This window comes from Gobius niger, assembly GCF_951799975.1.
Source record: "Gobius niger genome assembly, chromosome: 12".
Lineage (NCBI taxonomy): Eukaryota > Metazoa > Chordata > Actinopteri > Gobiiformes > Gobiidae > Gobius > Gobius niger.
The window spans coordinates 25,218,967-25,244,538 of NC_136863.1; the positions used below are offsets into that span (position 1 = coordinate 25,218,967).

Below are 25,572 nucleotides of genomic sequence, written 5' to 3' on the forward strand. Positions count from 1 at the left end.
TACCCAAAACACACCCAATACCACACCTGGAGTTTATACGTAAATATACTGGACATTATCACATTTTTACCTATATTAGGCTTAAAGCGCTTTATATCAAGGAACCACTCACCCATACACCTGTGTCAGGCATGGGAGGCAAAGTGTCTTGCCACAATGAGAATATGCACCTGCCTCACATGGAGCAGCACCAAACATTAAAACAGTGTAACAATAATGTACGAACAAGTGTAATGTTGGCTCAAGTCTTGGCTAAAATATATTTTATATTATATATATTATTATATTTCATCCATCCCTCCATTTTCTTCCACTTTTCCGTTGACGGGTTGTGGGGACAGCTGTTGGAGCTGCCCAAATCACACTGCACCAGCCCCTATGGCTCCTTCTGCAGGTGGTGGGTCCACAGAAGGACGACCTCACGATTCTCAGGCCTGTTGGTCTCTCATAAGGGGCTTCTGAACCGCTCTTTGTCTGCCCCGTCACCTAGAACCTGTTTGCCCTGGGAGACCCTACCAGGGGCACGAAGCCCTCGACAGCAGAGCTCCAGGATCATTCGGGCTCTCAAACCCCACCACGTTAAGGTGGGAGTTCTAGGAGGGGTATTATTATATTTATTATATATTATATTTTTGCTTAATATTTTTTTCAAGAGTAAATTTTCACGCAGTGGTCAGTTGTAATTTTTTTTGCATTTTTTCTCCTTTAACATCTTGGTTTTAATAATAAAACAAAACGTCCCCTGTAGGATGCTTCTTTATGAAGTAGAATTAACTGCAACACCACAGCAGCCTTTTTCCCAGGCTTATTCATTCACAAATATTGACACATTTTGTATTCTCATGTACTGCGAAAGGTGACTGAGAGGACGCTGTAATCCAAATATGGTCAGTTCCTCTCTGGGCGACAGCAGCGCCTTGTAGATTTATAATAGTTGATGTCACTTAGCTGCATGACACAGAGTTTTACTTTTGGTCCCACATGTTTCAAACTTAATGTATTAATAAGCCTTTGTGCATCATTATGCAGCAAAAGCAACTGTCATGTTTCTGAAGCAGCGCCGAGCCAGGCCCTCACATGGCTTTGAGCGAGATGACTTCAGACACGGTTCCTCCTTCTACTCACCATCACCCTAATGTTACTGAAGATGTGCTTAAATATGAGTGGATTTGATCTGATGCCTGGAGCTCTCTGCAGTTCAGAGTCCTAACAGCCGTGTGAGGTGTCAAAACAACTCACGTACCACAGATTAAGGAGAGTATGCATTTACAGTGGATAGATTTTAGCAATAGCTAACGGTGACGAGAGAGGGACTGGGCATCCAAGTCCCATGACTGAATTTGCTCCATTTTCTTCATTGAAAGAATGTCTTTGAGCATCTGCTCCACATGTCCAGACACAGAAAGGTTTCTCCTGTGAGTGACTTCTGCTTCCTGGCGTCTGCTGTAAACCCAGGTGTGCTGGTCAGATACGAACACACCACATGTCCCCAATCTGAACGAGAGCCACATCTCTCACACTTCCCAAAACTCTTGCACTCACTGGAGACAATTCATTCCTCTTTTGAACACACAAATTCACTTCTGATTCAAAAAGTGAACCGCTCCAAAACCAACTCATCCAATTCAACGATGTATGAAAAAAGACCCACTTCCCAAAATGATGCAATTATAAAATCGATGAAATATACTGGAAGAAACAACTTGTGGATGATTTTAAATGTTATCAATTGAAATTTCATACACAAATTATTAAAGTGTTCAATCCTTAAAACTGTGAAGCACTCCTGCAAAGACAAAAACAACTGCCCACGACTTTCTCCCCCGAAATCTCAAGTATTAATAGCATCTAATTGTCACAACCAATTTGTTAAACACATTTGAAGAAGCATGGATTACCTACAATATATCAGAAACTATATTTCAGAAACAGTGTCTTTGAGGAAACCTGTAACAGAGTCTGTGTTCGAATTTCTCATTCATCCTGGCCTATTGTACATGTTTCTAGTGGTAGGGGAAACCGGAGTACCCAGAGGAAACCTAGGTAGACACGGGGAGAACATGCAAACTGCACACAGAAAGGCCCCACCCAGGAATCAAACCTGGGACCTTCTAGTTGTGAAGCACAAGTCTCCAGTGCATTGTGCTCTATATTGAGCTGTCTGTGTATTTTTTCACTACTTCCCTGTATGTTGGTCATGTGTGATCATTGCTAGTCAATAACATTGGACATGTCTATATTGAACACGTTTCTTTGATCATGTATGTGCTTTGTTTTCCAGACTTCCCTCTCACTAACCCCTGTGTGTTCTGTCCGTCTTCCTTCCAGATAACTTCTACGGGACGCCCAAACCTCCAGCGGAGCCGTCCCCCGCGGCCCCTCCGCTGAATGTGAGTGAGGCCCTGCTGCCTGGAGCCCGGCCCAGCGCCCAGGGCAAGAGGAAGAGGAACCAGTCCGTTAGCAACATGGAGCAGCGTGCCAGCCTGGAGCCACCCGAGGAGGAGGAGGAGGAGAGCCCAGTCGTCAACGGCAACGGTGTGGCCATCACTCCAGGTACACCTGCAACTTTTAACAGCATATTACATGAAGTCACTTCAGCCCAGAGCTGCAGTCGTGTTGTATCCACAAATGGTAATGTTTTATTGACAACATTAAGTGATCATAACTTTGTAATTAAATCATTTGAATTACATAAAGGGTATCTGTGGAGTCTTAAAAAGTATTAAAAGTTGATATAAGAGAAATTACCAAATTAAGTCTTAAAGGGATTTTACTACGGTGTTCATTTTTGTTTTTGCATTGACTTTGTACTTTTAACCATAAAATTCTTTGAATGTTATATTAAAGAGACGAGATGCAAGTTGGTAATTTCATGCTCACTACTGCCACCTCAGGTCATATGTGTAACTGCACCTTCTATATTAAGCTCGTGCATGACAGAAGTAACACGCACACACGCGCACACACATACACACATACACACACACACGCGCACACATACACATGCGCACACACACGCACACACACGCACACACACACGCGCACACACACGCGCACACATACACACACACAAACACACGCACACATACACACATACACACAGGAACGCGCGCATACACACACACATACACACAAGTTAGCTTCTTCTTCGTCTATTAGCTTGTATTGGTGCTCCGACCCGGTGCAGGCAAAGTTGCAATTGTGGTTTTCTGGCCAGAGACACCTGGGGGATCAATCATCCCATCAACAATTGTATTACCCCCTCCTGCAGATTCAGAGGGAGCTGATTTTAAAGCTCTGACCCCCGTCTCTGATGCAAACAACAGCCAGGCTGTAACACTCTTCATTCTAGAGATATACAAAAGTCCAGTTAATCAGCCATATTGGGAAGCTTTTGGACGATCTTCCTCTGAGTCGCTGATAATACTGAGCTACATGCTTGAACCAATACCATGCCAGCAGATGTGAGATAAGTAATGAGTGAGTTTCTATGGAAATGGAGCGTCTCTGTGCAGGTACGAGAGAAACACATCAATAACCTCCATCCATTTACCAAATGAGACACTACGCCAGCCTTGTCCCGAGGATTTACAGTATTTACCAACATTAGAAATAGAATCAGGCTGTGAAGAGATCCAGGTTTGTATCATGCAATGCAGTCTCATCAGAAAGAGTGAGGAGACCTGGGATGCTAATGGAGTCTGTGACTGTACTTGTAAGGAGTGATCAATCTGACAAACAAAGCTGTAGTGGCTCCAGCTCCATCAGTGGCAGAGACTTTGTAGAATAAAGTAGAATGGAAGCCTCACACGACCCCCCCGCAGCAGAGCACACACTGCTGCTGTGGGGGGGGGGGGGGGGGGGGGGCATCCCGTTTGGATTTGGATTATTAGACTACACATCTACACTTTACAAAGAGCTTAGTTTGGAGCTTGTCCTCTGCTACGGCTGCTCCTGGAGTAGACTAGCCCAAACTCCACAGAGCAGCATCTCACCAACGGGCTCAACCAACACAGGATTTCATTCCTCTGAGATTGTACCCACATGTATATTCCTTTGCTTTTAATGTGCTACTGCTTTAGTTTTTTTAAAAAAAGTGAGGAGTCAACTCACTCTTGTGATCTGTGTTATTACTTCTATTAGTATTTCATTCTCCCCCTCTTCCTCTCTCCTGCCCTCATCTCTCTCTCTCTCCTTTCCTCTCACTCCCTCTCTTCTCTCCTCCTCTTCATCCCTACTTCCTCCCTCTGCCCCTTTCCTCTCTCCTTTCTCTTCCCTCTCGTTTCACTGCCCCTCTTCTCTCTATTCCCTTCTCCCTCTCCCTTCTCTCTTCTTCATCCTCTCTCTTCTCTCGCCTCTCTCTCTCTCCCTCTCTCTCTCTCCCCCTAAAGCCTTTCTCTACAGCCCTGATCTTGTTGCCCTCTCTCTCTCCTCCCTCTGCTCTCTCCCCCTCTCCTCCTCTCTCGCCCTCTCTTCCCTCCTCCCTCCCCTCTCTCTCTACAGCCCTGCTCTTGTTGCCCTTTCCTGTGCCTGTTTGTAGGCATTATTCTCCTCTCTCTCTCCTTCCTCTCCTCTCTCTCCCTTCTTCTTCTCCTTCCTCTCTTCTGTTTCCCCCTCTCTCTCCAGTTCTGATCTTATTACCCTTTCTCGTGCCTATCTGGCTTGTTTGTAGGCATTATTTCTCCTCTGGCATCTGTTTGGCTATTTTTGACTGCACATCTTTCCATATAAGTGCAGCTGTATTTTTGTCCTGCTGTTTAGATGACAGATTAAGCCCTATAGGACGGCACAAGCAAAGTCATGTTTTGTTATGTGGCCAGGCGTTTTTTTTGGCTGTCCTCTGTCTCAGGGTGTTTGTGCTACCAGCTTTTCTCCTCGTCCAATTTTCCTTGGGTTTTTGACTCATCCCGTGACATTTGAACCCTGTCGGCCTTTATTCCTTCTATCCGTGACATTGACGTTTTTCATGCTCATTGTCCTCACACTGCGCCTCTCCTATGGCCTCCTCTCCTGGGGGTTGTGTTGTGACTCATGGCGCATGGCGTGTGTGGCGTGGATCCAGGTCAGCATATGAGTGGTATTTTGTGAGGACAGCACTGCCAATGTTTTTTTCATTTTTTTTTATTTGTTGCTGCTGCAGAGTCCAGTGAGCACGAGGACAAGAGCACAGACGCCTCTGGGGAGGTGGCTGTGGAAGGGTCCGGCCTGACTCCAGCCTCCACTGAGCCAGCTGCAGAAGGAGATGAGGAGCCCAAGTCCCCCTCCAAATCCCCCGCCAAAGTGCCCGACCCCAACGAGGAGGAGCTCGGGCCGCTGCCCGACAACTGGGAGATGGCCTACACGGAGAAGGGCGAGGTCTACTTCATAGAGTAAGAGAGATGGTTGTTCTGTACATATGCTGCAACTTTCACTGAGTGGGACACAGTCACTTCATTACAGATCATTTTTAACCACTTTAAAATATTCAGTATCTCACATAAGAGAATACACCCCCAACATTTCTGCAAATATTAAATTTTCCCTTTCCATAGGGATGACATTGAAGTAATGTCACTGCTTGTAAAAGTGAGTACACCCTGCAGAGAAAATGTACAAACTGTGCTCTTTAGTGTTTCCCTCAGTATTTCCCAACTCTGCCTTAAACCTCTTGGCGTTTGAATCTCAGCAGCTGTGGACCTCCTGGACCACCTGGACCACCTAGCTGTAGTGATGTCCCCATCACTGAGGCGTTAGCGCTGCTAGCTTTTTTAACTGGACAAACTCACACACAGTGTATCACTCAATCACTGAAATACCACAACCTAGAACAAAACTGCATGGCAACTTTCATGGAAACGTTCCGTTTATCCTGACTCTCTGACTTTCGTTCCATTACAGCCTTTTAGTCCACACAATTTGCTGCCAAAACAAATATTGTATTAATAATATATAATAAAAAGACAGTTATCTAATGTCAGATTTGTTCTTCTATCGTGCTCGCAGCCCTGAGTCTCCCGCGGTTCATGACAATAACATCTAAAGTCTTCAATGTAACATGTTTTTCTGTTTCAGTCACAACACCAAAACAACGTCCTGGTTAGACCCGCGGCTGGCGAAGAAAGCGAAGCCCCCAGAAGAGTGCAATGAGGATGGTGAGTGTTGGTTCCAGTTTTGGGTTTAGCACCTGTGGGAGTGCAGCGTTTCCGCCTGCCTACTCGGTCTACCCATGACTCACTCTTCTATCAAACTGTTTATGAGGAATTAAATGTCAGACGCTAATCGTTGCATCAACTATCCCCAACAATGCTAACAATGCTTCAGCACAATGTGATGCACATTTTGATTGTCTGTTGAAAGGTTATGTTGAAGGTATATATCCTCCTGAATACCAGTAATGCTAAACCTGAATATCTCCCTAGCTAATTGCTCCTTTTGGCATCTATAGGACATTTAGAGCTTTTCAATAATACCAAATGTGAATGGTTGGGGCATTGGGAACTTTCTTTTTTTAATCATGAAAAATGGTGTCCCTCAATGCAAGCTCATTTATAAGAAGAAGTTAAGTAAGTGGAGCAAATTTTGGATTGAAATGTTTTATATATGAAATACTTATATCAGAGGTTCCGCTAGACTTTTTTTTTGTCGGCCACTTTGGCTGGCTGGGTCGTAAAATGTCGGCCATTCGCAAGAATTACCGGCCATTAAAAAATATAAACATTATGAACGTGGCTTATTATCAACAACAATCATTTAGACAGAGCGCTACACAAGTGCTTTAGTGGGTCCCAAAACACGGCTATTTCTAATTAAAGACTGACGTGAGAAAAATGTAGCTACTGCGAAAATCCAAACATGAAGTTGTGCGCGTGGAGACGGTGGAGAGCAGCAGGTGTCACGCTGATATACACCACTCATATGCACTTTAACTCAGACAGAAAGTAGTCAATATCTACGACCCTGTCCTTATCCAGGTCTGACCAGCTGCACAGCGAGGGTTGGGCTGTAGATGCCCTTCCGCGCTTTTACGTGGCTTCAGGTGTAAAATAGTGATTAAATCCCTCACCACTGAAATATTGTGGAGAGACAAATCGACAGCACTAAAGTCACAAAAGTCAGTCTTGAGCGATTCAAAACGGACCCAGCTCTGCCGCGCTTTAGAGCGGCTCCAACACCGGTAACTGAGCCGAGGCGTCTGCGCAGACTGACCGAGGGAAGCGCCTCTAAACCCGGCCACCCTCCCAGGAAGAGCCGCTGCGGGACAGCGCGTCAGTCTGACTGAACACATGCGCGTTTAAAGAATATCCTAATCAAACGTATTAGCTGCTGAGCAGGGCTGGACTGGCCATTGGGAGATTCGGGAGTTTTCCCGATGGGCCGACATACTTTTGGGCCGATTGGGCCAGTCAGATCGAGATAAGGCCCGTGATTTCCTTTCACCGGCCCACAATTAGCGTGAAGAGCCATCAGAGTCTCTATCGTTACTCAGATGCAATTTACAATTTCTCCACTAGAGGGATGTGACGCCTTTTATACCCTGCTGGTAGCACGCTTTCTTGAGTTATGGTTCACAGATAATCTCGTAAAATGGGCAATGAGCCTCTGGGACATAACACTCATGCCCCTCACATTGTGAATATAAGAGGAAATAGTTTATTGTAACTCCCTCCAGAACCCACAGAACCTTAGACCTCTATTTTTTATACATTTTAGACAAATGTTTGCAAAGAAGTGCATGCTGGGAGTTGTCAGGTGACTCCGTCTTGTCCCTCGTCGTCAGTGCGCGCAGTTTGGAAATCTTGTTAGGATTTACAATGTTTGGCCTTTTTGGGACTTCTATTCTCACTCCACACCTCTCTAACTCTGTGGTGAGTTTTACCGTTTCATCTTCATCGACAGTGGGATCAATTGGTTGGTTTTGAGAAGTTTATTTGTGTTGCAGTCGCGAGAAGAACTTCATTAACGGAACGCACATTTTAAGATTCTTTAGTAATTTTACAAAAGTTCCATCAAATTGTAAATGGCAAGATTAAAGTGTTGAGTGCTCTGAGGTGTTAGCTTGAATTCGGCAGAAACAAAAAGCAGCTGTTGTCCTCGATTCGTAGCTTATACTGTTTTAGTTCAAGCCAAGGTCTTATTGTTTTGCTCATCACCTCGACTATTGCATTGAATATGACTGTTTTTTTTTTTTAGAGGGCCGGTCTTGACCCAAAAGTCCCGGGTCGATTTTTTCTGCCAGTCCAGCCCTGCTGCTGAGTTCTTAACACACTTATATAAAAGTAAATGTACCTGTAGTTCGCCGTTTTCTTGGAAAATGTGACGAAGCATGAAGAAAGAGCGTTACACATCCAGACAGCGATGATGGCGCTTCAACTGCGCTTTGTAAAACGGGCTAAAGGCGTAAATCAAAACTTTTTGATAGAAATATCAATATATTTTTTAATATTTATGCCTGTCTCGAAAACACTTTGTTATGTTAGTCACTGACTTAGGTGACATGTTTAATATATTTTTTCTATATTCTCTCTTTTTTACTATCGGCCAATTTGGCCGATGGACATAATTTTTACCGGCCATTTGCTTTTCAAACCGGCCAAAAGCCGGCTACAGCCGGCTAACGGAAACCCTGACTTATATATTGTAAGTCTCTTAACAATACAGTAAATGGACTGTATGACTTATTTTAACTGTATTTTACAATAGTATTTAAGTACTTAAATAACAAAGTCCTCAGCGTTTCTCTGTGTTTCGAAAGTGTGTTCTCATAACTGTGATTTCCTGGTAGTCACGAGGATAGTAGAGCAGCTAAACTGTTGTAGGTTCAGACATAGACAGCTGTGGTGCGAGTGCTGTCCCGCTAGCACAGCGTGGGCGACCCACTCACTGTATAGATACTTGTTTGTTTTTAGATACTGTATGTGTCATGCTTTGATGTCCGGTCGTTAGCCAATATCTCTCTAATGTTTTCGACAAGGTTAAGGTAGATTCTTGCAGTATTGTGAATATAAGGTAGTAATGTTGCTTTTTTTTAAACACTCAATTTATTCCCTCACTCAGTAGTAAGCTGTTTCCTGAAGAGCGAATATAGAAACAGCACCTGAAAGAAGCAAGTCAGTAGAAGCTTTTGAACTGACCCAGAACTGACCTTCACACCCTCGGAGGCAAATCTGAGCCTTTATTGTTAATAAGCCATTCAGTAGAAGCCATTAATGAAGATAGAAAACCTGATGAAGTCAAAATAATTTATCCTTTCCACAATTCTGAGAAATTCTTAATTTTCTGGGAAGGACATGAACATAACATCCTTTTTTATAGCCTAACCGTGTAGTGTGTAAACAGGGTATTGTTGCCACAGCCTGCAGTAGACTGGGTACAGGCTGTTGCTCTGAGGTGTTCCAATCAGATGTGTACAGTCCCCTGCTGCTGTCCCAGCCTTCACTCACAGAATTAGTGATGTGATTCTCCGGCTCCTGTTTGAATCAATACCTCCCCTTCCTCCCCTCTTCTCCCCTCCTCTCCCTCCTTCATCCTGCGCCTCAGCTCAGTAAAGAGAGCCCCAATGTGACAGGAATCCTAATCACCCTGCTCCTCTATCTCTCCCTCACACACACCACCTACTGTCAGCGGGTCTGCAAACATGGCTGCTGTGGTGTCATCCCAGCAAAGTCTAGCTCATACCGTGTATGGAAAAGCTACAGAACTGCTCTTTTCACTAGGACTGCACTATCTATCGCCAATTCATCCTTATCACAACATTAGCTGCAGCAGTGTCACAAGAAGCCACCAAATATCCGCAAATTAACAGGACCTTCTTCAAAGACAGATCGACCATACTGTGTGTACACAGTGTACACTGTGTTGTTACTCACCCTCGTGCTGTTACATTTACTTCTCTGTACAATATGAGCATGTTACTCACATTAGGTCTCTCAATTGGCAATAATTATTTTATTTTATGTTTAATTTTGTTATATGTTTCTTTTGTATTGTAACAAAATTAACAAATGAACTTAAAAGCTCTGAATGGGAACTGATTCCCAGGCTGTAAGTCTGCATGAGACAAAACAATGTAATGTCCGGGCACATGTCAAGGCAAACATAATGTCCCTCCGGTAATGTCCAAATAAGCATCAGCAGCAGATGGTGGCGAGCCTCGGGGCGCCCCCCGTCCTTAGAGGACAAACTCCAAAACCCAGTTGGAGAAAAGAAAAACCTCGGAGATATCCACAGAAGGAGAGACCCAGTCCCATGGACGGACAGGCTATAGATAATAATAATAATAATAATAATAATAATAATAATAATAATAATAATAATAATAATAATAATAATAATAATAATAATAATAATAATAATAATAATAATAATAATAATAATAATAATATTGGCTTACACATGTACCCAGTTTCTCAAAGCACTACACTGTCGTCATTATTCATTCACTCCAGACTCTGTGGTGATAAGCTACTGTTGTAGCCACGGCTGCCCTGGGGTAGACTGACGTTAGCGAAGCTACCAATCTGCATCGACCCCTCAGACCACCATCAAGCACTCACACACTCACTACATTCATCCTGGCCTATTGTACATGTTTTTAGTGGTAGGGGAAACCGGAGTACCCGGTCTGTAGGTCTGTAAACCTGCACAGACACGGGGAGAACATGCAAACTCCAAGTGGGAATTGAACCTGGGTCCTCGGAGCTACATGAGCGCTAACCACTGTGCCAGCTCCAGTCTGCAGGTTTAGGCTGTAGTAACCTGAGACAGCTCCATGAGCCCCAAACAGTAACAAACACAGGTCTGGAAGGTTCTTATTAAACACACTGGGTATAGCAAAAAAAAACGATTGATCTGTCAAAGAAATGCATTCACAAATAAACAAAAGCGCTGCTTCTTTATTCAGTGGTCTCAGCAAACACTGAGCACACATGCATACTTACGCACCAGATAAAGGCAACCATGGGATTGTTTGTACCTGTAACAAATATATTTACTGTAGTCTGCTTTAGAGTGCCTGAGGAACAGTTAGTTCATAGTAGTTACCCACCAATGTTTACATTATATTTGGTTTGCAAAAAAAGATCCATTTAAAAATAAGAAGACATAATCAATGTTATAAAAGAAGTATCAGTAGGTTTATTATTATTGTGTAGCCGAGTCAGAGTTTGGGACTCGGCTGTACAGATATCTTATCTCTAACTAGCCTCTAATAAAGCAAAACCAAACCTTGATGAGAATGCACTTGGTACTCTCATATCTTATCTAACGTGTTGAAGTGTGGGGACCACAGTTAATCCTGTACATCCTAAATGTATAATGTGCTAAAGAAAAGATTTTACTTTTTCATATAAAGTATTGCAAGTTTTATTGCGTCAGGTGTATTTGGTAAACATCCTTCAGCTTTGGGGTACTTGGATGTGAACACGGGGTTCTTAGTGTTGATATTCCCCAAAAAAATTACAGTAGAGAAAAACAGAATGGGAGGCTCCCCTTTTATAAACTGCACATTTCAGGATTGTACGTGTTCCAATTTAAAACCATACAACCATATAACAGCAAAAAAACTAAATGTCTAACAAATACATTTGGCACCACTGACTTGTTAACTTGTTACCTTCACCTTAGGGTTAGGGTTAGCAACTATTTATATCCAAATCTCAAAGCGTATTGACTAGAGAGCTTACATGCCATTGTGACCTCATTTGAAAGCCAAGACCTTCTAGTTTCTAAAAAATATGTGTGAGATCCTAGTTTGGTTGACATTGTGCAACATGAAACATATAACTTAGATAAATAATAAACTATAAACACTTTAAAAGATTAAAATGATAAAGCTATAAGGGTATGCATGAAGTAGATTCAAATAAAATAAAGAAGTCCATCCCCCTTGTCCCTTGTCCTGGGGTGGATTGTCTTGTTGCTCTGGGACTTCCTGGTCCATCGTGAGTGCGTTTCCTTCTGTCCTGAGTTTGTGTAATTCCACCATGTGTCAGTGTGAAAACACTGGTGCTTCTTTTGCCCAGTCTGAGCATCGTAGCACATCACACAGTAAACACTGCGTATTGGTGAGCATAAGTTGGATGACAAATGTTGCAGGCTGAGGAGGCGATGAGGCGACTTCGTCCACTGACAGAGACTGATGCGTTTATGTGCAAAAACATTACCACTGCCTTACATCACCATCATCACTTCCACTCCGTCTAGACAGGACCTCCACAGGCCCTGCGCTCTCCTTCTGCTGTGTGATAATATGGAGATGATTTATTGAATGAGTCCATTGCATGTGTTGGTGTCTTCTGTTTGGTCACATGTTTGTGTGAGAAGAGGAGTCAGCCAGGCAAAGGAATTACAATGGATCTTTATGACAATGCAGATGTCATAAAGAGACAGAAAGAGAGACATGGCAGGATTGTTTCCTAGCAGCTGGAGGAAGAAGCAGTGTTCACCGCTGCAGAGGTTGCCCTGTGTCCTTATATTTACAGACTCTGACCCAGTGTAGGTCATAGTCACCCCAACAACAGCATCACCAACGTTCCAGACGATGCCGTCATTGTGAGTGTGTTACAGGCTGGCAACAGTCGATGCTGCTTCTTTGGAGCACTCTCTGTAGAAGACACATCAAATGTACAGAAACTTGTGACGGTGGCAATGGAAATAGTTGGAACTGAAGAGATTCCGCCACTCCAAGTGATTGATGAGAAGACAGCCCTGGCACTGTCCAGGAAAATCCCCTGTGAACCTGGAGAAGTACTGCCTTCAGGATCAGGCACGAATCGACTCTCTTCAAGAACGCCTTTGTTCCAACTTCTGTGGCCCTTCTCAATGAAACCTAATTATTATAGGACACTTACTAGCTTTTTCTTGTATATGTAAAGTGATTCTTAAGAGCACCTAACCTAATGCTGCCTGTGGGACTTTGTGGGACGCTGTTGGAGAAACTGTACAGCCACTGTAGTCCAAGACAGATCAATATCAAATTTAACATAGTTCAGTTCATTTGTTAATTAATCATCTTACTTCAAATACACTTTAAGCACTTTCAGGCCAACATTTGTTCTTAATGTTTTGCCTTGTAAAGTAAAGGAAATCAATAAAGAAGCCGAAAGCTTGTAAGTTTATGAGAGAGGAGCTCCACAGGTCACGTCCTGGACTGAACAAAAACAAACAAAATAAAACGAAAGGTTTATCTCCAAGGCACTTTCATTTCATTTTCTTTGGCAGCGCCTTGTGTAATGTGTTTGATTATAATAAAGAGAGAAACATTAAAATCACATTATCTCTACAGACCTGATGGAAATACTGCATAGGCCACACGTCAGTGCCCTTCTCTGACAGGAATATAACGATACAAGACACTCTCTTCCCTCTCACATGCCCTCAGAGGTGGACTATTTAAAATACATCACAAATCCGGACTTGCAAACATCCTCTGAGTATTTCAGCTTGAGGAAATAAAGACAAGACCGAGCCTTCAGCTCCGGCGAGGGAAAAAAACACTTTCACTGGTGGTTGCTATGGAAACTGTCTCTTCTCTCTTTAGGGGGAGGGCACGCGACTGGATGAGTTTGGGCTGACACTTAAAGGTGGCTTGTGAATTTTGGGTGCTAGGAAGTACAAATATGTGCGGTGTTTGTGCCGGAGGATCAGCAGGTCGTTTGAGGTAATGTGCTTTGAAACGCACCATTTCACCCTGGGCCGTGTCAGCCATGGCTTCTATCAGGAGCACCAATCCACAGCTAATGACATTAAAGCATGCAGAGCCCCCCTGCTGAACAGGGGAGTGTGATTTCACTGTGTGTTGGGCATTATCCAAAACAAATCATGAAATGCCATAACACCTGTGTCTTAATAACAGCTGCGTCCTGCTCCGGCTGAGGACTGATGGAGTCAGTCTGAGGTGAATGTGTTCTTGTAGTTAAGGCATGTGCACAGAATAAAGGCCCAATGCCAAGTTATTTTTACTGGAGTACTGGAGTAGAAGTAGATTTGTCCTTCAGTAAAATGTTTCTAAAGCCTTTTATCCATTATGAAGCAGCAGCTCTTTGTTGATGTTTATGTCAGTGTTTCCCAAGACACCATTTCTACAATAGAAAACACACAAGGCACCACAACAAACGTGTCACAAAAGTATATTTATCAAATATTGTGAGCAGTTTAGTTCATATTATATTATTATATTTGATAATCATTTATTTAGTTTATAAGTCATTTAATTGGTAAATTCATAGTGGCAAATGAAGCTAAAATGATTTTGGTTGGATTTGTGTGAATTTGGTAAAGTAAGGTTACGGTTAAGGTAGTGAAATGTTCCCTCTGCATTTGACCCATCCGTCGTTGCCGCTGGGGCGGCCCGTCAGGAGCAGTGGGCGACAGCAGTGCTGCGCCCGGGGCCCCATCTCCAAACGTGGAGCCAGGATAGTCAGAATCACCTGGCTGGAGGATTCATCTATTGTACATGTTTTTAGTGGTAGGGGAAAGTGGAGCACCCGGAGGAAACCTACGCAGATACCCCGTCCAGGTGGGAATCGAACCTGGGACCTTCGAGCTGTGAAGCACGAGCACTAACTGGAAAGCGCCTTGTGCACCTTGTGGCTGTTTTAAGGCGCTGTACAAATAACATTTGATTGATTGATTAATTGAGTGATTGATTGAACCACTGCACCACTGTGCCATGATGTGTGAATACGTTTGTTTTAAGAGCTAATTTGCAGTTCAAAAACTTTGCATTGTAGCTTTATGCTAATGAGTGCACACCACGCTAGAGCACGAGGCTCTGCAGCACGGAGGGCAGAGCTACAGGTAGTTTGTTCATTTTTGAGGATCGCTTTGGTCTATTGTTCCTGTAAGAAGTTGAACAACCTTTGGAAATAATTTTAGTTTTACACCAGAGTCCTGTGGCAGAATTGAATTGAACATTGACAAATTATACAAGGGAAACTAGCACTGTGTCACACCATGGCGATTCAGTAAGGATTAAACAACGAGGAGCCGTGCATTAGACGGTTATAATACACGACGCGGAGTCAAGAACACCACGACGCGCAGCGGAGTGGTGGCACATGACGGCGTACGGAAATACTTGATGTATGCCAGAGTCTGCTCAAATGTCCCGCTCACATGGGCCACAGTTACAGGTACGTTATGTGATCGTTGACACGCGTTCATTACGGCCGAGCGCCATCAGGGCTGGCGAAGGGCCTCTTGTAATCGTATAGAGTGCCCCAAAGTGCGCGGAGCCCACAAAACGAGCGCAAAGCGCTTGCCTCCTATCAAAGAGCGCACTAACGCACTCTTCTTCTTACATATATAATGCAAAAATCAACATTGTAATTGTACAGGCCCATAAAAGTCAATGGGCGACTGGAACTCTACCATGAGGTAGGAATGCGCGAGTGCTTTCTGAAAATATAGAGTTCATGGTACCCGCGTAAGCGGGAACACTGTTTTCGTGTGAGCTGCAGTTTTCATCCAAACAGCAGCTCTGGGAGGCTATTCCAACATCCTGCAAAGAAATCCAAGCAGAAACTCTCCATAAACTCACAAGTTTAAGAATTAAGAATTTTAGCTGCTATCACACAAGGGCTCCTATGGTAAAGTATAACTTGACCTGTTAAGATTTTTTTTTTTTATTGAAATAGCTTTTGATTTCAGTAAAGCTTAGACTTCTGCTCGCCTTTATTTTCTATGAGAGAACGCACACCGCTGGACCCCGTGCCACGATTCAGTTCTGCTGAATCCAGACGTGGCACCACGGAGGAAGACACACACTTTTAACCATCCTGCAGAGGCACAGAGGCGGGTCTGGCCTGTGACGGACAGAGAGAAGCCACGGAGACAGAGAAACTGTCGTCAGGGCTCATGCATCAGGGAAAGCCTGTTGAACTCGTGTCTGTCGCCAACTCGCACCCCACTCATTGACTCATTGAGAGCTCCCCACTGCCAGAGGTTTTTCAGGATTTTTACTGTTTTTTGAAGACACACAGAAAATGTTGGTCTAGGTCTATGTCAACACGAAACCCACCAAAGGAAAGATTAGACTCTCTTTTTTCATCTAAAAGAAGAAGTTTGTTTGTACCTCTTTCCATTCTTTAGTAATCGTAGAAAATAGGTGAAATCACCCAAAATGCTGTTTTCTGACCAAAAAGCTGAGAGAACGAAAGAGCAATGCTGCCACCTAGTGACTCAATAAAATAACTTGTAGTTCTTTTATTGAGTCACTAGGTGGCAGCATTAGGCAGCACAACTAAGATTTTAAAACCAGACATGCTCAAGGCATGTTGCAGCTGTTCCCATTGAAAAACCTAATGGACGTCTATAGACGTCATTGGCAGTCAACGTTCGGATTTCAATTGATGTCTATAGATGTCATTGGCAGTCAATGAGTTAACCTGCAAAAAAGAGCCACGTTTGTTCTCTCTTTTACAACGCGGACACACGTGTCTTCTTTTATTTATGACAAATGCACAGTACACCGTGTCGAATTTCTTAAATTTCTGCCTAAATTGGTCACTAAATGTGGTCTGATCTTCATCCAAATCACAGGAATGATTAAACAGTGTCTGCTTGATCTAACACCATCCAAACATTTACATATACGTATCATATTTTTATTGGCCATGACATGTAAACATTCACAGGGCAGGGAGGAATGAGTAAGTATACCCCATGAATCTCACTGAACTGCAGCAGTTTAAAGAGGAATGATCCAAGATTCATCCTGATCGTTGTGAGCGTCTGATCTGCAACTACAGAAAAGCAGTTACTGCTGCAAAAGAAGAGTCAGCAGATATCAGGGGTTCACTTACTTATTCACATGCTGTTGAGAATGTCTCAGGTTTTTCTGAAAAATATTGTGATAAACTTGTGAATTAATGTTTCTATTGATGATATCATGTTAGTTCACTGTTTAGTCATTCTTGTGATTTTAACAAAGGTGGGACCACATTCAGTGACCAATTTAGGCAAAAATGTGAGAATACCACACAGTGTACTCACTTTTTCCTCCCACTGTAGATCACGTGTTTAAAGCCCCGCCCCCGCTGTGAAGTGGTGTGATGTGGCGCGCTCCAGTGTGCGTTGAGCTTTACACTGTCGTGCGTTATAAGTTAGGCTGTCGTTGGGCATAAGTTGTGGACTCGTGATGAATACTTGATGTATACGCCCAAAATCCAAAATCATTACTTTGTAGACTCAGTCGCAACCATCGCTCAGAGCTTCTCGACTGAACAAAGCAACATCTCCCAGCCCATTATCACAACAGAGCATGCACTAGTCCCATGCCCTGTCAATGTAACAGAAGTCTCCAGAATAATAGCATCTCTCAGATCCTCCAGAGCAAAAGATATCTATGGAATGGATACATTTATGTTTAAAGAAATTACTCCATCAATAGTGACTCCTTTGACACACATTATTAACATGGCACTAAAGCAAGCAACATTCCCAAGCATATGGAAACCTGCAGTTGTTTCACCAGTGTTTAAAGGTGGAAATCCTGTACTCACCTCAAACTATAGGCCCATCAGCATTTTGCCGGCTGTTTCTAAGATACTTGAAAAAATAATCTCTCAACAAATCATTGACCATGTTAATGATGCTTCAATCACACTGCATCCAATGCAATTTGGATTTAGAAAAAAACACTCTACCGAATCTGCAACCTGTTATTTTATGGAAAAAGTTAAGGGAATGATGGATAAAGGGGGAACCGTTTGCGCTGTTTTTCTTGATTTGAGAAAAGCCTTTGACACTGTTAACCACGCTGTTTTATTGAATAAGCTCCAACTTTTTAACTTTTCAGATGATTTTAGTCAATTGATCATGTCCTACTTATCCGGCCGCTCTCAACTTGTAAAGGTCGATAACCAAAAATCAATATCCCTACAGTTGAACACTGGGGTTCCACAAGGTTCTATACTTGGACCAATTTTATTCAGCCTGTATATTAATGACCTGCCCTCCGTCTGTGACCAGTGTGAGACACTCATGTATGCTGATGACACTGTCGTCTTCACACACGGCAAAACTCCAGATGATGTTGCAATTAAATTAACAGAAGCTATGTCAAAGATTACATCCTGGCTGAATCGCTGCTGTCTGCAGCTGAATATCTCAAAAACCGTAGCTATGTTTTTCTCTAAAAATCATTTAAACCCTCAATCTGATATTTGTATCTCAGGACAGCGGTTAGAATTAGTAACCAAGTATAAATATTTAGGTTTACATATTGATTCCCATTTCAGTTTCAAGCATCACGTTAAAACAGTTAGGACTAAGATTCAATACTCCCTTTCGAATTTCAGATTCATTAGGAACAACTTATCAATGCGAGCAGCAAAGATGTTCTTCCATTCACTCATTCTTAGTCACATCATATATTGTCTAACGTGCTGGTCCAACACTCACAAATCAACTATAAAACCGCTGGAATCATTATACAAACAAGCACTGAAAGTCCTTGATAAAAAACCCTTACGTTTTCACCATTGTCACATTTTACAGAAACACAGGCTGTTAAGCTGGGACAATCTACTTAAGTTTCCCCATATCTGTTCAGTTTACAAAATTTTGCACAATTTAGCTCCACCCCCTATTTCCACATTCATCACTGTCCAGTCAAACCGAAGCACCAGAGGCACCACCAGAGGAGACTGCAGAATCCCCTTGAGGAAATCTGCATTCAGTCAGACTGTTTTCTCCTTCACTGCCTCCCATCACTGGAACACAGTACCTCCATCAATAAGAGAGGCTCCATCTTATCAGTCTTTTAAATTGAGTGCCAAAAAATGGCTAGTTGAGACGCAAATCTGTGAACACTAAACTACTATTTGAGTGTGTGTATATAAGTTATGTGATTATCTTATTGTTATGTCTGCTACACTGTTCCATTTTATATTGTATTTTACTGTAGTATGTGATTTTTTAATTACTCTTCTTAGGTTGCCTTATGAGATCTGGCAGGGGGACTACCGGTGAAAACTAGCCTTTTGGCTAATTCGGGTACATTTACATTGTCCTAATGTTCATTAATGTACATTGTCCCACTTAAAACTAAATAAATAAATAAAACTGAAAAATACAAAGGAAGTTCAGCATTTTAGGAAATTCTGGGACGTCGGCATACGCGGGCTAAGTCGTCAAGGCGTGACAGGCCCATAAGTGAACACAGCACATGTGCTTGTAATGACACGTGGAATTTGGCGAGAGATGAATGACCCAAAGATCGCAGTTTGCTCCATTTTCAAACAACGACTGATGTGTTTGTCGGCTCTGGTTGATTTGCTGTTCCAGATGCTAGCTACAGTACTTCTAAGAGCTGTCTTACTCATTTACAATATGAAGACCTTTGAGCAGGAAACATGAACCCTTTGAGAGCAGGTTATCAAGCTCCTCCGGCCTGCAGCGGTGGCTTCTCCTCAGGCACGAACAGATGGCAGTGTGTGGGCGTGTATTGTTGCATGTTAGCTCCGATTTTCCCCTGTAATGCTTTAGTTAAAGAGAGCCAAAGTCTGATATCCGACGAGCAGTGGCTCCATAGAAAAGTGAACCCAGAGAGTGAGCAATGGAGTCTAACCAGAGTCTGCTTGACCCAGTTCTCCGGCGGAAAGGAGAGATAGAAGAGAGGAAGAGTCAGGCAAAAGAGGGGCCGAGGAGGAGACAATTAACACAACATCATGGCTGCCGTCCAAGCAGAGAGATGGGAGGGACACTGGAGAAACCAAAGCTTTGTGGTGTAAGTGGTTTGTACATGTAACTGTGCCAGCGGAGGAGAAGCTCCAATCACAGTGTGGAGGCATGTTATATGTGTATATTTATTCTTTATCATCAGACCGCTCACGGTGTAGTCGTGGGAACCAGTGGTTCAAGTGGAATTTGGGATGTGGTGGAACTCTAACAAGCATTAGGATACGCGCTACATTTTATATTTGTATGTACCTATGTACTAACATGCAGTCTTTGGTTCTTCTGAACAGTATATAGTATTCATACTGCACAATACAAGGTATTTAATATTGTCATTATTTTATTTTCCAACATTTTTGAATGCCTTGAATTATTTTTAGACATCCTTTATCAGGTTTTTACAATCTTAAATGAACAAATTCTGCTTTTGCCAGACCCACTCACAGTTGTCAGAGGATAACATTAAAACACTATTTATCATACTGGGTCAGGCTGTACAGTCGTACTATCTCTGTCGTAGCCTTGACTGTGGTGCTCAGACTCTCTGCCACTGAATGTTTGCTTGTGTATCAGTCTGACGCCCTGAGAGGGTATTTATCCTTTTTCTGTGGAAGCACAAACAGACTTCAATGGTAGGACTGGCGCAATGTCTTGAGTTCATGTCTCTGGGTCGCACATCGATGGTGAATAAACATCTCCTGTATAAGATATCCAGACTGCTGCCTGTTCTTCATCTATCCTCTCCAAAACCAGTGTTAATTCTCTAACAACAATAGTAAAGAATATCATGATTCAGGATACGGAATTATTTTTTTGTTTTTATAATCTATTAAGCTATTATTCATTACAAGTACCACATGTTTAAAGTTTTTTCACAACAATTCCCAAATAGGCCTGTATGCTGAACTGTGTGCTTCCTCAGCTTTCCTCTCAGGCAGGCATGGTGGTCTGCAGTCCTACGTCTAAGAAGAGTCCATTTTTTGACATATTTGTCAGGATCCACTTATTCAAAGGAAGGAACATGAGTGCTGAAACATCACTTATTAACTATTCTGATCGCTGGCTGGTTATTATGTTGTTCATTTGAGAAAGTCCTCTTTCACAGTCAGCATTGCTTACAGCAGGGCTCTTCAATGACTTTTTTCACTGGGGAGATTTGTCGGAGGTCTTTGGGCACTGGGCCGGTCAGGCACTAAAGCAGGACTAAATCACATAAACCTGACCAAAGGCCTAATACAGAATAATAGACTTACATGTGAGGACCAACTGAACCAAGACCAGTGCTTATCAAACAACAGGACTATCTCCTGCTCAGCCATTGCTCCTGTGCACTGAGCGGGCAGACGGCTGACCATAGACATAATAAATAAGGGCTGACCAAACACCTGAGCCGCTGTGCTGTCCAGACCTCGCGCTTTATAAACAAAACTCTTTTACCATTAACTTCACAAAGAGCATCTCTGCACTTGTAAATTTCCCACAAAGACGTATCGAATGAAGTCAGGGGAGAAAGGAAGAAAAAGGCACCTGTCAGATGAATGATTCTGATGTTATTTGGTGAAGTTAGAGCCCAGAGAGCGAGGCTTAGCGTGTTGACCGGTGCAGGGCAGTTTCCATCAGCTTCATCGTCCACTTTACAAACATCCACAACTGAACTGGTGTTCAGGTCAAGCCCTTTGTAACGATGAAGACAGGAACACACGTTGTCCATCTGTGGCGGACCGCGAAAGTCCTGCTACTGCATGATTTATCTCACAGGCAGACGCGAAATGGACAAAGTCGCAATCATTAACTTTTTTTTTCCTTTCTTTTTTTTTGCCTTTAATCCCTGGTAGTAACAGTGTAGTTTCTCTGCTACATTCATACATTTCTACAAGTGTTGTGTGTTCACATCCACCCTGCTCTCACTCTAGCTTATGAGCCCAATCCATCTGAGTACAACCAGTACTACTTTGTCAAGATCCCACAATGATCCAAGTCTAATTTAGGTGATTAGGTGAATCCATTACAGCTTAAAACCCATAGAAGAATTGACATAAAGGCTTTCTACAGTATGTCAATAATCCAAAACATTGTTTCTCGGGCGCTGAGTTTTAGAGCTGACCGCACTCCTGTCCGTTCTCTCTTTGAACTGACCAGTTAATGCCTCTCTGTCATACAAAGAGTTTCAAACAGTTAAATGCTCCTCACTCCAGCAGAGGTCACACCAGGGGAGAGACAGCTGGACCCGTCAGGATTTACATCATGTTTTCTGATGATCGAAGAACGTTCAAGTATGTTCTCCTCATTCTCCTTAGGTTTAGGTTTCTGCTTCAATGAATGTTACTAGTTCTCCATAAAGCAATCTTTTACTTCTTTAGTGAAGTCCAAAATCACCAAGGACACGAGTCTCACTATCAGTGTCTAAATTCCAACAATATCAAATCACAAGGTTTAAACTACTGCAATAACCAAACCTCCAGAGGCTGAGGTTTTGTTTTATTCTTCTGTCTCTGGCATTTGAGTGATCGATGTCACCCGATCAGAATAGTGGAGCCACTGATCTCAGGTTCAGCTGCAACAGATAAAAGGTTTGAGTTTCCGTAAAGCAGATTCTGTTTTAATGGACGCTTTGTGATTCCATCCCGGACAGATTTTAGTCACATGGCTGTCTCCCAGAGGTACTCTGGGAGACAGCTTTTCCAGAGGAGGGCGCTGTCCTCCAAACATTTTTGAAAGTAGATTATTGTGTATCGTTCTAATGTGGAGAGTACATACTGTATTGTTTGACAGACTAACACGACTTCCTTCACTCATCATTTTAGCAGTTTATACTTTTAAATGTGTCAAATAACGCAGTTAGGTTTTTTGTCTGAATCATGCAGCCCTAAGTCCTAGTGCCTAGTGCCCACCTCTGGACAGACGGGTTTGAATCGGCCCTATCTATTCATATGCCGGTCTCCACCTGGTTAAGGTCAAAGTGAAAGGTATACTTTATTGTCCCCTGTGGGAAATTTGTCTCTGCATTTGACCCATCCTTTCATGTCCCTGGGGCGACCCGTCAGGAGCAGGCCTGTGTGGAGCTCCTAGGAGAGCTTTAACGCTCACAGGGGTGGTAGCCAGTGTGAGAAGAGTGGTCTGGGAACATCCCTCTGTCCCATCCTGTTTGTATCGACATCTGTGACGGGTGTGTTGTGTGAATCCCTCAGATCGAAGTCTGGTCTCTGCTCATTAAAGCGGCACTTTGGGAGCGTCTGGCTGAGATTTATGTTGTCTGAGCCCGGCCCTTTAATTTAGAGCCCAAACACTCTCATTCTCTCACTCTCAGTCTGAACGCCAGCTGACTCCATCTTGTTTTTTTCTGTTTCCTCCACAGAACTGCCCTATGGCTGGGAGAAGATCGACGACCCTATCTACGGAAGCTACTATGTAGAGTAAGTCCCCCGTAGGCTCGGATCTATCAGCGGTTTACTGGTCATGAATTAGAGATGAGTAAAATCTCATCTTGTTATACCTCACTCTAAAATGCCGTTGAGCACATCGGAACAACTAAACGTCATCATCTGTTGCAATCTTAAATGGTTCTTTTAATGAACGGAAAGAGTCCAACCTTTTTCTTCTGGTGTTATGAATCTTTACTCAAATGTACGGATGAACGGATACAAGAAACAGCTAAACACCAAAGCAGCTCGACTCTTTGAAACAAACCCCTCATTATAGATGAACCCATCACTAGCTGTTCTGACACCCCTTTTCTTTCCTGTTTTTCAAAGAATATGAAAGAAAACACAAAAGATTTTTTTTTCACTCATAGTTAGTGGTTGTGTGAAGCCATTTATTGTCAAACAACTGAAAGGACTAGAATGACCCTGATCAAGAGAAATGGGACGCTTTATCATGAGGTCATATACAGAACCACCACCACAAAAGACTCCCAGCTGTCATTGATGCTAAAGGGTCAACACACAGAACGGGGGGGTGTAAACTTTGGATCAGGGTCATTTTGGTACTTTCTTTTTTCATAATTTTTATTTTGTTGTACAGTTCATGTATAAATATGACAAATAAAGCAACAAACAATTGTGATTTAAAAACAGCAAACTCATTTGTTTCACCACAAACTGCTTCACACAGCCACTAACTATGAGTGGTGAAATGTTTGTGTTATCTTTAATATTCGCAACTGTAGGCCCGCACTATATACGCATTAAATCATCAACTTTCCAGAGGTTAAAACCATATAAAAAATCAGAGCTTTCTTCGTTGCTTTACACTAACTATCAATATTGTTTGGTAGTCAAAATAAATTCCATTACCCATAATGCAATGGGCGACCCGAGATGGGCATTCGGCTTATTTGGACATGTTGCTCACTTAGTGAGCCTGGTGTGTGTGGAGTGAGTGACTACAGCTGCTTTAAACTTTGGGAATAATGTATTTCTGCGATCAAGACTAATCAAGACCAGCAAACGGCTTGGATTATTGCCTTTCTGCCTGAGAGAGGAAGCTATCAGTCATTTAACGTTTTATTTAACTTTTTTTTATTCATGAAAAATATGGAACACGTGAATAAAAACAGCTGTTTTCATTCAGTCATGTTGTGTTAAAGTCAAAGACCTGTCTCTGTTCTCCTCCGACTCTCGCAATGCATTGTGGTCTGTATTGGTCTATCAGGGGTGTCAAACATACGGCATCCGGCCTGTGGGCCATAGGACCATGTGGGTCAAAATGAAAGAGAAGGAAGTGGCACATTTTACAGCTCACATCAATTCGGTAGACCCCAGCATGAAATTTACTGGGGAGGATGCTAATGGGAGCCAACTTGCCTTTTCAGACTGTAAAGTGATCATAGGTGAAAACAGACAACTCCAGACAGAGGTTTACAGGAGGCCACACACCGACCAGGCCCATCCACTCCAGCACAAACTAGGGGTCATTAGGACACTCCGACATACAGTAGAGCTAAACAGGTGCCCACCAGTGCAGAGGGAAAGTCCAAAGAGGAGCAACATGTCCACAGGGCTCTCTCAGGCTGTGGTTATCCTAACTGGTCTTTCACTAGAGCACAAAGGGCGAGAAGACCAAAAGAACAGGACAGACAGACCACAGAGCCCAGAAGAAAGGGAGTCTCCCTGCCGTATGTAGCTGGGGCCTCAGAGAAACTTCAGCGACAACACAGGATTACAGTGTGCCACAAACCAGTGAATACACTGAGGCAAAAATGAGTTCATCCCAAAGACAAAGCCCCGAGCCACAAAGTAATGTGGTTTATTCTATTTGTTGCAAAGAGGAAGAATGCAAAGAACATTATATTGTAGAACTAAACAGGTGTTTCAGAAGAAGCACAAGCGGCCCTCAGTCTGCTGTCCACCTCAAAGCCACCAAGCACTCCTTTGAGGGCGGAGAGGTCAAAGATTTTGTCTGAAGAAAAACGTTGGTTTGAACGAGGAGTGAAAGAAGGAGAACCCTTCCATGAACAGGAATGGCGGGCTTAGATTAGGGTTGGGCCATGTCCCCTTAATTGGCAGTTGATGATGTTTATGATGATATCGCAGGGTCTTAAATCATTAAAAAGTATTGAATTTGATCATCTGTCCCCCCCTCCCCTTCACCATCTCTCCTCTTCACCTTCACCCCCTCCCCTTCACCGTCTCTACCCTTTACCGTCTCTACCCTTCACCCTCTCCCCCCTCCCCTTCACCGTCTCTCCCCTTCACCCTCTCCCCTTCACCCTCTTCCCTCCACCGTCTCACATGAATGTGCCTACCATGAATGCATGTGTTAGGCACATGCATTCATGTTTTGAGCAGAATTTCCTCTTAAAGTGCATGTGACAAATTGGCAATGGCAATGGCAATGGCAATGGCAATGGCAACTTTATTTATAATGCACTTTAAAACAACTGAGTTGACCAAAGTGCTACAAAGGTCAAAC

General features: G+C 43.0%; 1 protein-coding gene across 6 annotated transcripts in view; it reads left to right on the plus strand.

Moving 5' to 3' along the window:
* The window catches only part of magi2b (membrane associated guanylate kinase, WW and PDZ domain containing 2b), a 173,466-nt gene that overhangs the window by 99,561 nt on the left and 48,333 nt on the right, over positions 1-25,572 (plus strand). For all 6 annotated transcript variants that reach the window (XM_079568557.1, XM_079568559.1, XM_079568558.1 and 3 more), the window contains exons 4-7: positions 2,329-2,553; positions 5,141-5,369; positions 6,052-6,131; positions 23,015-23,072. In XM_079568557.1, coding sequence (XP_079424683.1) covers positions 2,329-2,553; positions 5,141-5,369; positions 6,052-6,131; positions 23,015-23,072 — 592 coding nt within the window. The remainder of the gene's footprint in view (positions 1-2,328; positions 2,554-5,140; positions 5,370-6,051; positions 6,132-23,014; positions 23,073-25,572) is intronic.